Source organism: Pteropus alecto, unplaced genomic scaffold, assembly GCF_000325575.1.
Source record: "Pteropus alecto unplaced genomic scaffold, ASM32557v1 scaffold121, whole genome shotgun sequence".
NCBI lineage: Eukaryota > Metazoa > Chordata > Mammalia > Chiroptera > Pteropodidae > Pteropus > Pteropus alecto.
The window spans coordinates 10,419,894-10,433,867 of NW_006434369.1; the positions used below are offsets into that span (position 1 = coordinate 10,419,894).

The 13,974-nt window shown below is 36.4% G+C and overlaps 1 protein-coding gene across 2 annotated transcripts in view; it reads left to right on the plus strand.

Annotated features, from left to right (window-relative positions):
* The window catches only part of MAK (male germ cell associated kinase), a 48,404-nt gene that overhangs the window by 32,363 nt on the left and 2,067 nt on the right, over nt 1–13,974 (plus strand). The window contains exons 11-14 of one of the 2 annotated variants that reach the window (XM_015587275.2): nt 2,538–2,677; nt 7,132–7,263; nt 8,992–9,066; nt 11,509–11,628. In XM_015587275.2, coding sequence (XP_015442761.1) covers nt 2,538–2,677; nt 7,132–7,263; nt 8,992–9,066; nt 11,509–11,628 — 467 coding nt within the window. The remainder of the gene's footprint in view (nt 1–2,537; nt 2,678–7,131; nt 7,264–8,991; nt 9,067–11,508; nt 11,629–13,974) is intronic. The other variant, XM_006909270.2, reaches the window with a different exon arrangement.

Consider the following 13,974-nt stretch of genomic DNA (forward strand, 5'->3'; position numbering starts at 1 on the left):
TGTTGCATGTATGTGGCGGAAGGGGTTCTTGTTAAATTTTTCATTTGCCCTTTTGAATTATGATCACCATTATTCCTATTTGAAATTCACATGCCTATTTTCAGAAAGCAAAGCACAGTCTACAATGGTAATGGCTTCTTCAGATGGTGTCCAGATTCAACTATTTGTTTGCTTGCTACTCTAAACTTTTAAACTTTTTTTTATCATTTCCTGAACTTTTTCTGAAATTTTAATATCTCTAGCAGTCCCTTTTCTTTTTATAAGTTGAATCATTATTAGAGCATTATTCAATTTTGAAGCGAGGGTAGGTTAAATTTTGGTGAATGTTTTGGAAGAATATTTTCTTTTTTCCTCTTTTGAACAGAAAGGAAATAGGGATAAAAGATATGGCATGAGTCAGGGAAGTTTAATAACTATTTGGCATTGTATGGTGCAGAAGTCTTTACTTTGGGATACACATACCTCTGAGGACACATGAAAATTCTCTAAGAGAGACATATGCTTGGACAATTCTTAGTCAATTAATTTCCAGATCTTCAAGTTCCATAGGTATTCTTCTCTAAAATACTTGAGAATAAATGTGCTTAATCCTCCTCCCACTTTGCTAGAAAGTCACACCTCTCAGCCATTTCATATCTTGTATGAAATGAGGGTTTAGTACCTGTGAGGTGCTAAACAAAAGGAGAAATTAGAAGACTGCCACCTTCAACTCAAAAAGTTTTTGTAGTTCCTAGCGCTATACAACCCTGCATTAGAAGTAGGGTATTTTAGCTTGTGTTGGAAAGCATGGAGATCCAGAACCACTGAAGAACCAGAGCCTAGTGATACTTATTCTTTTAAATGTACTAGGACGTACTGTGAAACCGTTTGATTTTTTAAAACCTATGGATATAATTATACATAATTTTTTGAAGATTCAGAGTATTTTATGGACTAAGGTAATTAAAACTTATTTTAGCAAGTTGTACCATGAAATACTCTAATTACAGTCAATACTCATATTTCATCTTATAAAATGTTTACTGTTTTCTCTCTATTAACAAGAAACTAGAAATAAACTTAGAAACTATGTTGTTATTTTAGAAATATTTTCTTGTATCTGGGAGAAAAAGAGTTTGAAGACCATTGGTGCAGTATGTAGATGACTTGAAACCCTTTTTTAAAAACTATGTCATTCTAATTCCAGCTGAATTTTATCATAGGTAAATTTTAGGGGTAGAAGAGGATTGAATCTAAACCTATAGTTAAGATAAAGTTTGTGGTCTTTATACTTGATTCTGGCAAGGGAACAATTAGTAAATTTCCTAAACATCAATTAGTCCTTTTCTCTTAAAATTCTTTAGAAAAAGAAAAACTATTTGACAATGAACTTTTAACGTAGGTATTTCTTCCATTTTTATTTTTTGGTATCTTTAAATGGCTTTTTATACTTTAGACATATAATAATAATTATTAATATACTACCATTTATTAAGAACCTATCTAAATTTTATTTATGATTTTCATACTCCAGTAAAAATATCTGCAGAATAGGATACTGAGACTCAGATAGGTTAAATAAACAGGTTGCCCAATGTCAGATGAGCAACAGAAGCTCAAACACTCAGTGAACAGAATGGATTCTGCTATTCTTTGATCAGTTTCTCAGGCAGCCTGGTCTTCCCCATAAAGAATACAAAATATCAAATACTAAAGTGTAAAACCTTTACTTAACGGTTGTCTTTTTGTAAGTGAACAAAAGCAAGATATTTATACTTATTTGCATTTATACTTGTATTCCTACTCGATAGACATTTACTAAACACCTACTTGGTATTAAGCAAAGGTACCAACATGATATAGTCTGTCTTCTATCCATCAAATGTATAGCAGCAGAAATAAGACCTTTAAGTTACTATAACATAAGACAGTGTATGTATTAAGTGCCACTAGTAAAGGAGCTGCAGGGAGATCTAAGAGTTCTGTTTATAGGCAGACAACTTTGAGGAGAGAGGAAATTCTTTTTAGAGTAAGCAGTTTTGAAGATGAGTAGAATTTCAGCATTTGGCTGGGGAGAAGGTAAAGAAGCCAGAAATGGGTGGGGCCGTTTCTACCTGTGTCTAGGGCCATCCCAAAGTGGGCTGGGGTAGCCAGCAGTTCAAAGGGCCAGCTAAGTCAGTGTCAGCCTCCGAGGGGGTCCCAAACAACCTCCCTGATGATACATTACATTAGTAGACAGGTGACAATGGCTCTGATTTTCTTCCCATATTATAAATCCATAACTGCAGCAGTTGTAGGATAGAAACATATTATACACAGACAATGTGCTGCTCAGTTATAAGGCTTTCTGTCACATATTGTCTAGTATTAGAAATGATTCTATGCATTGTCTAATATTTATTGCAGGGGAAAGTTGTCCTTTAGTTTTCTCTGATGAAAACCATTTAGGTGAGGTCACCTTGCCCGGTTTGAAAAGATGTGCAGGGGGTGGATGAGAACATAGTAGCTGTCATCTTCTCATTTTTCACGCTGAATGTTATGTTATGTTGACTTTCAAGCCTTCCAGAATCAGTACAGTCAGGCTCAGCAGAGGAAAACAAGAGCTTACCTGCTGCCATTTCCCTAAAATCTGATCCTGAACTGTCAACTGCTTCACCAGCTAAACAGTACTACTTGAAACAATCAAGATACCTTCCAGGTAAGTAGAGAAAAAAAACATTTACTGCTAACTAGAATATAGATAAGTTAGGCTCAGGTATCTTAGAATCTGCAGAAAGAGCACCGATGAAATAAAAAGTATAGTCACAGTACTCTTTGCTGACTCAATCTTGTCAGTACTTGTCACCAAGTACTTTTCTGGGCCTCCTGCCTCTCTGAAGTCTGCTCAAGAAATGGCTAGCAGCCAAAAATCAAGATGAAGAATATGCTTCAAAAAATACCATATTCTCCCGCCAAAGCTATACCTTTAGGAAATGCTGAATTTTATTAAAACAATTCCACGCCCATACAACTTTTTATAAAATGTGGAATTTTATATTGTTTCCTAAATTATCTGATTTCTGATTTTGAAAGATCATTTGGGCTGTTGGGTAGAGCATGCTAAGAGCTCTCCAGGAGCTTATGTTCTAGTGGAGAGAGAGAGAAAAAGAAAATTAGCAGGTAGAGGTAAGTGCTACTGTGAAAACAGGGAGATGAACTCGAGTGTGACTGCTGCAGGGTGTGGAACACACTCCTCGATTCTCTAAAATTTAGCTGATGCCCAGAAGATGAGAAGGAGGCAGTCGTGTAAAGAGCTGAGAAAAGATGTTTCGGTCAGAGGTGGGGAAGACACTGGCTTATTGGGGATCACCTACGAAGAAGTAGAACAGTAGTAGCAGAAAAGGAGGAGGAGGAGCTGAGAAAGGGGAAAGGAAGCAGCCAGACAGATGAGGGGCAAACCACAAAAAGGTGGTTTCCAGAGGCAGAGAAGGGAGAGTTTACCTGAAAGAGTTGTTTGCTGCTGAGCAGCTGGATAAGAGGGATAGAAATGTCTGATTAAATTTGGCAGTGGAAAGGTCCCTGATGACCTTGATGGGCAGTTTCAGTCTGGGATGGGGAGGGAGATCTGGAGCGAGTTAAGACGTGATGAGAGATAAGAAATCAGCCATTAAAAATGTAGACAACTCTTTGGTGGTGTTGGATTGTGAAGAGGCAGTTAGAAACGCAGCCATACCAGAGTGGGGTTTGGGGTAAAGGGGCACCTCAACAGTGGTGACTCTGGGACTTTTGGAGCAGATTTGTGTGTGGATGGGAATGATCATTTCTAGAGTAGATCATGCAGAAGAGGAGGGGAATGAATGAGAGACTGAAAGGCTTAGACAGTTGAGAAGAGTTGGAGTTAAGACCGTAAGAGATGGCATGTACTTTTGAGAGGAGCAAAGATTCTTGTGTTGTAATCTATTTAGATACCAGTTGGTTTGTAAGTTTTGGCATTAAACCATGAGGGAGTTCTGGTCTGCAAAAGCAGATGTATAAGAAAGTTCATAGGACACAGATTCATGGGGGGCACTTTTCCGTGTTTTTTTGTTGTTACTGTTGTTTCTTAAATCAAGTACATTTCATTGATTGAAATGTAGCAACTCAGTATTTATACCTGCAGAAGTAAGCCCTCTGGTTGTGGGAAAGGCTACTGTAGATTTTTGTCAGAGGATAAATGGATCTAAAGCACCCCCATTTTCATAGTTTGGCTCCTAAAGTGGTTTTCAAGAATACATTTCAGGGATTCTGAGACCCTTCTAATTGTTTCCTTTTTAATCAGAAAGACCTAACAAATTCTGAAAATTACTTTGGGTCAAAGCGTGGCTGTAACCGAGATTTAAGAATGTCTCAAAATTAGAAAGAATTATTTGAAATGTTAACTTGAGCCTTACTGTTAACCCTGTTGGTATTTTTTGTCTTGAAGATGGCCCCTCTAGAGCTGGGTGAGATTTGGAAATAGAATTGAGCTCAGTGCAGTCACTTGGACAAACATTTATTGAGCACCTATCATGAGCCAGCAACTGTAGAGGATAGAAACCCAAATGAGAAGTGATTTTTGACATTTGTGATCCTAAGTTATTTTTATAATTGAATATATTCAGGAATAAAAAAAGAACAATCTCTTTGGGGGCCCTCTTACTATAAAAACAAGTATAAAAGGTCTTATAAAGTATCAACCTTTAGGATCATGGGAGCTCTAGAAATGTACCATATTATTTCAGGGCAGCATGACATTATACTACAAGATTTGGCATATCTGTGACACTGGCCTTCAGGGAGAGAGACGCAAGAGTCATAGCTATTGACCTGCTACTGACCGGCTGTGTACTGGAACAAGACTTTAAGATTCTGTTTTCTGTTACTTACAATGGGACTGCAGTCATCAGCTCACCCTGTAAGCCTTAGGTACTTAATTATCACAAGGTAGTTGCAAATAGAGTATGCAGTGGAAGTGCTAACATCTCTCCACAGCCCTCTGGTCTCACTGCCTGATCCTACAACCAAGACTCTCTAGCTTGAATTGATGCCACCATGTTGGCAGGCAGGAAGAGTAGTTCACTCCATAGCACTTTTGAAATCCTGGTCTGTGGATCTTCTCGAGTACCAATTATTACTTAACGTCCTTCCTTCCACCATGTGTATCAAATGCCCTGTATCATTTCTATACTTGCCACTCCTACTGCATTTAAAATTTCTTAACAATGACATACAAATTTCTATGTGATCTGACCCCTGCTCCCCCCGTCCCAGCCTCATTTTATGCCACTCCTTGTTTGTTTGCGCCATACATGCTGAATGTGTCTCTGAGTTCTTTCCCACCTCAGGTCCGCTGCCAGCACTGTTGCCTCTCCCAGGAACACAGTCTCCAACCTCTACCAAGTTCTAATGATTCACATTTCGGCTGAAAATTACTTAAAAAACAAAAACAAAAACAAAAAACTGGCTCGTTTCTGTTATTTGCCCTCTCAGTACCAGATCCTTCTAAACAATTTGTGCACCGCTATTTACCTAATTATTTATAACTATTAATGTACCTTTTCTCATTAGAGTAGATTTTAAGAGCCAAAAGGGTAGAAACTTGTCTATTTTGTTCACCACTTTTTCTCTAATGCCACACACACTGCCTAGCACATGGTAGGTGCTCAGTAAATATTTGCTAACTGACTTTTTAATCTCCTTTGAGGTGAGAGATGATAGTTATTAATTTCTACTTCTCTCTAACACAGTGTTTGGTATATAGATAGTACCCAATAAGCTTATAAACTAATACATAAATGACTTAAAATTCTAGATTGTTTTATTTCCAAAAAAATGGAATCTTTAAAAAACAAAAATTAAAGCCATTATCTTAATAGTGTATATATTTACTTAAAAAAACTAGAGATATCTCAGGGCTACCTGGATTAACAAAAAAATTTAAATATTCAAGGCCCATTTTAATTTGTTCAGTTAAAGAGTTTTAGTTTTTCCCCGACTTTGTACTTTATTTTGTGCAAAGTATATGGTTTTTGAAAATTATTTTTTACTATTTTTTATTATCATAAAGATGTTTTTAATATAATCACTATCTAGTGCATCTTCTTCATTGTCATGTTATAGCCCATTATAGTTCTATCTGTAGGTATTCTATTAGAAAGCAAAATCCATAAGGAGTTTTATCCTATAAGAAAGGGAAATTATTACTTGATGGAATATTTCCTTAGAGAACGATGATAGGGCGACCTTGAGGTTGTTCTCTGTACAGAACAACTAGGCTTGTTTCTGGCTTCAAAACAAGGATATTATTATATGTCTCATTAATGTGATACTTTGCTAAGGAGTTCCCTTCGTGAAGAGCAAAAAGTTCAACTGCCTGGAATCAGTTGCTAACTTCCTACATTAATGGTAGTCATCAGTGAAGATTTATCCTATAGTAGCTACAGAAAACTCTACATGTATGACCCCAAGGCTTAGCTGTGTGATGTCTCTAGTGTCTGATAAGTTGAATCCAATTTAATTATCGGTATAAAGAAAGCAAGTCAGGAAATTTTCAAGTCTCTTAGGTTAAATAGGTTAAAACGATACCCTTTACTAGTAACAAAGTCCAAGGTTGACTCCACATTTCACAGATTTCAGAAAATCAAAAACAACTTAACCATTTACATTTTACTATGTCTAATATATAGATAAACTTCACAGATCTTTAATACATCTACTTCCAAACTTCTCGGGTTCCCCTGAATTCTTGGTCACATGTCTGTTTTCCCAGCTATGCAAAATGTTCCCCGGCAGTCTGGCACAGAGAACCTTCTCAAAATAAGTGAATGACTTGGAAATATCTTTATGAAGAAAATTTTTGTACCACCTCAGTTTTTACCAGACATTCAGCAAGAAGTGTCCAATGTTTAATTATAACTTGTTATAGAAAATATTTTAAGTTTATCAAATACACTGAGGATTCCAGATTATTGTGCTTAGGGCTTAGGATCATGCTAGGGTTAATCAAAAACCTAGTGTTTGCTACACTGTAACCTAAGTTTATTTCCATCTCCTTCCCCAAGTTATTTCTAATCTTTGATTGAATGTATAATATTTTTTTCCTTCAAGTCTATGATCATACTCTAATCTTTGAAATGACTGTTTTGTTCTTCTAAGGTGTAAACCCTAAGAATGTGTCCTTGATAGCCCGTGGAAAGGACATAAATCCGTATACTTGGAGTAATAAGTTATTTCCTAAGACATTGGGACCCATTGGGGCAGAACTTGCCTTCAGAAGGAGTAATGCAGGTAAAGCAAGAATACATTTAAAGTACAAATTTACATTGTTTTCCTTCTGCAAACTTTTAAGTATACTGCAGCTGCCTTCTTCCAACAGAGATACTCTTAAGGATACACAAAGGTTTTCCCACTGGTACTGAGCACAGATCATTTTAAGGGAATCATTTGCCAGATCTCAACTTCCACATGGATTCTTTCCTAAAATGGACCTGCCTGAGCAACTGTCTCTATTCTCCTACTTTACAAAAAACCAACCAACCAACAAACAAACAACAGCAAAAAACTTCTCACTGTTTACTATAGTGTGTTTCCTGTTTTCCCAAAGTGTAAAAATATCTGGTGCGGCAATGAAAGGAAAAGTTTGCTATGTTGGTGTCAGGTGAAAGAGATTGGGGGACAAATCCTTTTTACATTAAGTGGTTTCCAGTTCTTAACGTTCAGAAAATTGCAGGAGAACCTAATTGAGTTATTAGCTGACAGGTAATTAAAAACACATTTTATGAGATCACTGTATGATTTTTGGTCTATAACTTTATTTAATAGAGTTCAAAGACTATAGTGACAAAGCTGTGACACCATTCATTCCTAACTACTTATTTACATCAACAAGATTTCTTAGTGCTTCCATATTCAAAAATGAAAAAAAAAAGTAGGGGGGAATTGAATTGATGTTGAACACTGTCTGATTTTAGCAATAAGTAATATTCATTTGTGGATACATGAATGACTTGAAAAAGGTCACATCTTTCTTATTAACAGAAGAATTTCCCCCCCAAATTACTTGCCATGTTTAGTAATCAAAATTTAAATACTCACCTTTTTTGATTAATTATAGACAATGAATCATTGTAATTACAACTAACTTAATCCAAAAAAAAAAAAAGATTATTTTAATATGCTTATGGTTACAAGGAATTTTTTTGAAAGGTTTTTTATTTATATACATTTTGAATGATGAATTTAAAGACTTTTAAGCCTAAAATTATTATTTGGATAAAATTTGGGAGTTAACTTATGAATAAAAGTAAAATTTTAGAAAAGTGATTATCATAGAATTTCCTACTGTTAAAAATAAACCCTGTTCATGTATTTCTTAAGTCAATATTAGTGGGCATAAATTCACTATGGTATGTAGATTCCATTGGTTATATTAAAAGAAGAGATGTAATAGTTTTATTTTTAAATATCTGTAATTACAGTATGCCAGAAATTACATCTTTTGGAACTGTAAAAACTATGATGAAAAATTTTAAATATCAGCTTGAAATGTGTAGAGTTCTTTAAAAAAAAACGTAGATGGTTTTGGACCAAAAAGTTTGAGGATTATTGTATAGCAACTGAATAGTCTACTAAGGTATTCTGAAGTGACATTAACACACGTTGGGTATTTTACATGTCTTTCAGACACTTTGAAGACTCAGCTTATCCATTTAATAGTGCTGAGATGTCAGACATAGCAGCACTATAATTTACTTATTTTTTCTCAGTTATTTTAAAATAATGTTCACTGAACCAACTGGTCAAATACAAATCAGTTTAAATGACAGCACTACAACTTTGAGTCTCAGGGGAATAAAAGACTGGCATAAAACGAAAGCTGTGATAACACATGAGAAGATTTTTTTCATATTAAGGGTTCTTTCTGGATCTTTTCATTAATCATCTAATCTATTATTTCTCTGCCTTTCTTAAAACATTCTCCTTATTATTCTTTCTTTCCATCTGCCTTCTCTTTAGAAGAAAGCATAATTAAACCAATTGAAAAACTATCATGCAATGAAAGTTTTCCTGAAAAATTAGAGGAACCACAAGGTAATTTCTGGGCATTATAGATGAGTACATTTGTTCTTTGAATCTTTTGTCCAATTTTCTTCTCAACATTTACCCCTTGTCATACAAGGCCACTGTGAAGGCCAAGGTCACCTGCTTTTAGGAGTAGATCAGGTCAAGGAGAAAAAGACACATTCCACATCATCAAGAACATCTTTCGTCAGTAGTTGGGATTCTAAGCAAATTAATTTGGTTGCAAAAAGCTCTATGTTCATCTTCTTTAATTATGACAGTTTATACAAGTCAAGTAAATCTACTGAAAAGAATATTTTCTAATTTTGTAATCAGTATTCCTGGAAATTTTTTTAAAGTTCTGAAACTATTAAGCATTAACAATCATTTAAAAGGAAAAGTTAACCGGTTAACAGAGATGGTGGATTTCCTAGAGGTTTGGTGTTACTGGTTTAAAGAGTGTTGACTATTGACTCCAGGCTAAAAATTTGCAGCTCACAAGGCATTTCAAATAATACGCCAAAAAAATTTAAGTCTACTTCATTTTCTACGTATTTTTTCTTGGCAACTTCTCCCTCCAATAGGAAGAAAATGCCTAAAACTATTTAGTACACAGCTATGAGAATCCGACATATCCCCATTCTGTCACTCATTAGCCTGGTAATTTTGGACAAATTACTTAGGATCCCTAAGTCAGTTTCCCTGTCTATAAAATGGAGGAAATAATATTTACCCAGGTATTTTTATATAACCGTACCTAGGATTTTTGTCACACAATGAGCATTTAATAAGTGTTTGCTCTGATGATGATAATGAGAGCAAGAGAAATGTTCTGAAGATGCTACTGAATTTGATAACTGCCTGGAACGTCCTCTCAAAAAATCTTTTGAAGTAAAGGGCAGAGTCATGATTTAGAATGAGTACTGGAGGTAAATGAAAAGTCAAGTGAGGCAGCTGCTTATGCAAAATTCAGCGATGTTAAAAATTGTGTTAACTGATAACGTATTTACTGTGTAAAATCCTTTAGGGTCTGATCAATAATACTGCTGTTTGACATTTGTTAATTCAAGAGCAAACACTTATTGAGAGCCTCCTATGCATAGCACTGTGAAAGACATCTGGGACACAGAAAGTTCAGAGTCCAAACTTGTAAACAAATAATACCATGCAAAAAAATGCTTCAATTGCAGCTACCAAGTGAACAGTTCTTTGAAGCCACCAAGGCTATCAGAACACTGTTTCACCTTCTCGCTGACAAACATCTCCTTTCTGGCATAGCCAGGCTCCTTGAAAGAACAGTTACGTTCATTTTTCCTCATCATTTCCAGGTTGTTCCTCACTCACTGTAGTTTATGTTCAGGCTGCTGAAACAACACCTGCTAGGTCCTGACATTATCCTGGTGGCCACACCCAATGGGCAGCGCTGACCTCTCTGCTCATTTGCTATTTCTTCACACACTGTAGCTCTTAAATTTTCAGACCTTGCCCTTCCTACCATCTACCATTCTATTATCCATTGAGTACTTTCCTTTCCCTTAGCGCTGCTGTTCCCTGGGGTTCTCTTCTGGGTCTTTGCACATCTTGCGGTCCCTCTGAAATGACTCCTCCATGCTCTATAACTGCCATGCCCTAACTCCCAATCTCCAGGCCTGCTCCTCCTCTATGACTTGAATATCTCACAGGCATCGTATCTTCCCCCGAACCTGATTCTCCTCCTGTATTGCTGTTCTTAGTCACCTAAACCTCAAACTTCGGGAATTATATTCCTCTCTTTCTCTACCCCTCCCACCCCATATGCCCACTCGGTTCCCCTCTTCTCCACCCTCTCCGTGACTGCCTTAGTTCAAACCTGTATATCTCTCATTTCATCTCTAGCAGTGACCGTCTGACTGGTCTCCTGCCTTTAGATTTTCCCCCTTCAACTCATCCCTGTATTGCCCCTAGACTGATCATTCACTAATAGTGATGAGAATGATGAGGACAGCTGAAATTCGTTGAATACCAGATTCTGTGCTAAGTGCTCTGCATAGATCTCATTCAGTCCCTACAACAACCCTTTGAAAATAGGTGCGGTTAGTGCAGTGATTTTACAAAATGAAAAAGAGCAGAGACAGCACCACAGGGACGGGGGCTTCCTGGCAGAAAGTCTGCTCTCGTGTTAAAAACTGTAGTCAGAAAAACCTGGGATGCTCAGGGTGAACTCAGCCTTGGGTTATGATTCTAGCTCGGTCCCTTACAAACCGTGAGAACTTAGGCAAGTTCTAAGAGTCACAAGATATGGATAATAATACGTCTAAGAGGGTTTTTATATGGACTGAATAGGAATATCTGTAAAACCATAGTGCTGCACCTGAAATATAGTAAATGCTCAAAAAATAGAATTTAGATTTAGTAGGAGTAGTATTCAAAGTTACTCTCTGGTGCTTTAAAATATTCATCTTCTGACAATGAAACTTTATGATACATCACTAGGAAATCTTGGGAGTTATACTACTTACAAAAAGTCAGGATATATTCCTTCCTTTCTCAAAAAAGAAGTGGGGTCAGCTGGCCAGAGGATACACTTAGCACCTCTTGGTGCAACAGCTTCAGGTAAGAGCAACTTAAGATATGTTTTTTGAGAATTCTGATCAGAAAGGAGCTTTTTAAAGTTTCTACAGTCACTTTTCCTGAATGAAGACCTTTAAATTAACTTCACCTTAAGAATAGTCCTAATTGTTTTTGGCAAAATGTTCCATTTTTCTTCCAAAGATGTGGTTTGAGAGTCCAATAATTGTAAGAGCAACCTCTAATTAAAAGGTTATTCTCTGCCAGATACATGGATTGTGCCATTTAATCCTCACAACAACCTGATGAGGTAGATCTCTTACAGATGAGGGAATTGACATTAAGTAATTTACTTAAGGTCACACACCTAGTAAATGGTGGAGCCAGGAGAGAAACCCAGTTTGTCTAATTTCAAAGAATGTGTATGTGCTGCATCATGAGTTGTGAAAAAAGATGCATTTTTCAGAGCTTTCCAACCAGTACCTGGCACAGAGTGAAAGCTTAATAAGTGTTGAAACTCTGTTATGCATCAGTAAACAGACAGTTTTCCTATAGTTTCATTTTAGAATGTAGAACTAAATTGTAGCAAAACTCACTGGCTTTTGCTTTGCCGATATTAGGTGGTGAAAGGGTTTATTCTTCCACCTTCCAATGTAATGACTGACCAGGTTGCCTGTTCTGCTGTGGTGTGGAATATGACAGCCGCATTCAGGGCTGTGCTCGTAAAATTGAGGGTGATTCTGAGCTGATCAGATTTGACTATGAACGTTCTTTAAATTATTGTAATCTAAAGTAGATATTCTTATTAAAGCACCTAAAATAAACATTAAGGCAGATAATCAGAAGTTTAAGATATCTAGTTGTAGTTTAATTTCAAAGTTGACTCCAAAAGTATTCTCACAGCCTGTCCTAACCAGAATCTTATTTTAAAACTCATGATTAGAGTTGCCAGTCTTTAAAGTTTGCACTGCTGGAGCTAAAATTATAAAAATACTGGACTTCTGTATTTATTTCTTATCACAGTAGATCTGCTTGAACAGTACTCGGTTACCTTATCAGTGAAAAGAACTGCTTCATTATCTCTGCTGAAACAAAATATATAAACATTTTATACACAGCAATTTTTATAAAGCCTCAAATATTTTAAGCAAGTCTTACAGTGAGTTATTAGCCATGACTTAGTAGCAATTTTTAATATAAAAGCAGAAAATCATAATGTTTTAAATTATTTTTTATCTGAGTACCTGCAGTTAGAAGGTGAAAGTGGGTGTTTTTAAACATATTTTTATGATATCAAAGATCTTCTTATATTAGTTATTCTGTCAGATTAGCATGCATATTCCTGTTTTCATTTTTTAAGTAAATGCTTTCTCATAACTTTTTATCTCTTCATTTACTCTGCTTATCAGATTTTCCTACAGATGGTGATAGGAGGAAAGGTAAAAAAAAGAAGTAAATATTAATCATTCTCAAGTGGTCAATGCAAATCCTTAGGAAAACACTGTTCTGTAAGAGATGTGTCTTCCAGTCCTCCCACTTGTGTGACAGTTTCCCACAAGAAAATAAAACCAGGTCATTACCGTAATTACTCAACTATTTCCCCTTCTCTCCTAAGTCTCCCTCTCTGCTGTTTTTCTTCTTCACCCACAAATTTTGAGAAGAAAAGCCAAATTAATTTCTTCCTCCTTCTTCATGTATCTCTCATCCCAGACCTCCTAATACTTCCTCACCCTGCTTTGACAGTAACGACGAGGACTTTGAGGAAGGTCTTCTTTCATATACAGCTGCCTTTTAGGGGCCCTGTTCTAAGAGCTCTACATACGTTAACTCAATCCTTCCATTGACTCTGTTACAGAAGATATTATTATGATCTCCATTATGTAGTAGTGGCACTAATTCTTAACTAGAGGCAAACATGTTTTCCTTTAGCAAACATTTTCTACAAGAAGTTAAATGCCAGGTGCAGGGCATGGTCCGGCTAAGGCACAAAAGCATTTCTTGCCCTGCCATGAGATCTGGGCTCCTTTGTCAGTGACTAAGTTCTTGACCAAGGGTGCTTGAGTCCTAAAACTATTATTTCTAAGAAAGGAATTGTAAATGTCAGCATTTCTGCCTCATTGGCAAAATGATTCCTTCAAAGGTTTTACAAATCTTGGCCCGGACAGTTTCATTTAAATGCACTTAGGACTCAACTCAGGCTATGTCATGACCTGGAAAAAAGTTCCTGTTTTTTACTCCTCAAGCCCCTCACTTCCCACCCAGTGTTAGCTTAAGAATGTTTCCCTTTTCCTTCTCTGAATCACTCAGTCTTACTGCTCTTTCTCCCTCCTCCTTCCACTCCCATCCCCACATGCTCTCCCCTCTGCCCATGGTACCATTTGGACCTGCAGA